At 41.4% G+C, this 2,235-nt stretch overlaps 1 protein-coding gene across 1 annotated transcript in view; it reads right to left on the bottom strand.

Annotated features, from left to right (window-relative positions):
- LOC102468237 (WD repeat-containing protein 49) overlaps positions 1–2,235 on the bottom strand; it is an 81,846-nt gene that overhangs the window by 3,705 nt on the left and 75,906 nt on the right. The window contains exon 20 of the mRNA XM_014591544.1: positions 777–874. Coding sequence (XP_014447030.1) covers positions 777–874 — 98 coding nt within the window. The remainder of the gene's footprint in view (positions 1–776; positions 875–2,235) is intronic.

Here is a 2,235-nt window from a genome sequence, read left to right as displayed (position 1 = left end):
TCAACTGATGGAATTTGAATCATAACCTCATTTGGGCTGGCAGTGCCTAGGGACACGTATGCAGATGACATGGCAGTCTGAAAAGGGTTGTATTATTCCAGGAGGGCTCACTCTTTGACCTTTGATTGCATTGACTACGCCCGCCAGACAGACAGAGAGAGACAGAGAGATAGAAAGCAAGAAATCACCCCCCAGAGGGGATAGCCATGCCACAATCCCTTCTCCTCCATTCTCCTCTCGGGATCTTGGGCATGCACGCACACGCGCCTGGCTGGAGTTCAAGCCATCGGGTCCAGGACTCGAACCACGGTCGACTACATGGGAGTCCAGCAACATAGCCATTACGCTAACTACTGGTACCTGATTTGAGTATTTCTTTCAGACTGATCTACTGCTATGGTTTGGATGATGAGTTTTCCTCTAAGGGTTCATATCCTGGAAGCTTGGTCCCCAGTGTAATGGTTTTGGGAGCTGATGAGACCTTTAAGGGGTAGAGTCTAATGGGAGGGTGACATCCAATCAACTGGGAACATGGGAGGGACAGGGATAGAAAGTGAAAAAGTTTATTTCTTCTCTCTCTCTCTCTTTTTTTTCATGTGCCCACCTTCCTCTCTGTTTTTGTTGATCATGTTGTGATGCTGGCCATGTGCTCTTGAACTTTACAGCCACTAAAATCATAAGCCAAATAAACCTCTATTGGTTTATTAAATCACCCAATCTCAGGTATTTCTGTTTAGCAACATAATATCAAATAATGATATTTAAGAATAAGACACTTGCCATCACAAAATGCATACCATTGGTTTATGTCTTCTTTCGTCTCAGTTTCAAGGATGAAATCTTTTGGTGAACAAGGATTAGAGGTCTTCTCAGGCTGAGAGAAGAAGAAACAGATATAAGAACAGAAAGCCACGATCACATTGGTAACAGGGAACGAGGACCACCTGTCAGTTACAAGGATTTTTTTGTGTTAGAACAAGATTCAGGCTGACTGAATCTGTTAGATAACAAGAGCATTTTCCCTTGCGGTTTCATTCCATTTTCAAACTACCACCTCATATGTGGTATTTTCCAGGTGAATGGTTTTCTGCTTTCAGTCAACTTATTTTAGTTGTGGTTGTGTTTGATTTGCTGGCGTTCTGGAAGAATTGCTACTGACATGAGGAATCCAATCAAGACTCTCAGTTCTTGTGAAAAAGACATTTAGAGAAAGGCAAAAATTTTAAGACTGGAATGAAATTTAGAGATCATGCAACCTCACCTCTCATCTTATAGCTCAGTGGAAGTGTTTGCTGTCGGAGGTCACACAACTAATTGAGGTGAAATTGAGAGTAAATGCAGGTAATCCTAACTCATTAACAATGATGCAAACATTTTATTCTGTAGTTTAGTTCCCTACCACTGGCCTCAATACACTGTACAAGGGCTCAAATTTTTTCTGTGTATTTTTCTTGGAAAGCATTTACAGGCAGTTTCTTGAGGTACCCAAGTAAAATTGGACAGATAATACACAAAGAAGTGTCCTAAGGTTTCTTTACACAAGAGCAAGGTCACCCTTGGGAGCAAACATCGTATCATATCATCTGATTTCATTGAACTGTGTATCCTTCCTTCCTGATTCCTCCTCTGTTCCTCTCCTTTCTTCATCTACCTTCCTCTCTTTTCTCTCATCTTCCTCCCACTCTTCCACCTTAGCTTTCTTCTCCTGACCTGTGAACTTACAATCTGATTTTTCCCTGGGTCTGCCATAGAATGGAATGTCCATGGCTTTTGTCCATGCCAACACATTTCCCCTATTTACTTTTTTCTTCATCTCTTCCCACTTCTCCCTGTGATTTTGTTTTTAAAATTGTGGGTCAATCAAAATTAATGAGTGCATTTATTTTATTTATATCAAATGCACACTGCAGCTACCACCCAGTCTCTTTTATTCCTTTTTTTTTGGTAAGAGATTTTTGCTATAGGGCATGTGTGATTTCCAGAGAGACTGACAGCTAGAAAGCAAGACATCATCCCCAAGGGGCAATGGCCATGCAGCAATCCCTTCTCCTTCATTCTCCTCTCAGAATTTTGGGCATGGATGTACAAGTGTGTTTCAAGTTTCTGTGTCCAGGACTTGAACCACGGTCAGCCATGTGGGAGCCCAGTAATGTAACCACTGTGCCATCTGCTGGTTCCTTTTTTTTTCTTTTTTTTGGGAGAGGTGCTTTTTTTTTTTTTTTTTTTTTTTTTGGG

Source organism: Tupaia chinensis, unplaced genomic scaffold (genome assembly GCF_000334495.1).
Source record: "Tupaia chinensis unplaced genomic scaffold, TupChi_1.0 Scaffold000597_1, whole genome shotgun sequence".
NCBI lineage: Eukaryota > Metazoa > Chordata > Mammalia > Scandentia > Tupaiidae > Tupaia > Tupaia belangeri.
The sequence above is the reverse complement of the archived record's forward strand: the minus strand, read 5'-3'. Positions and strand labels throughout refer to the sequence as shown.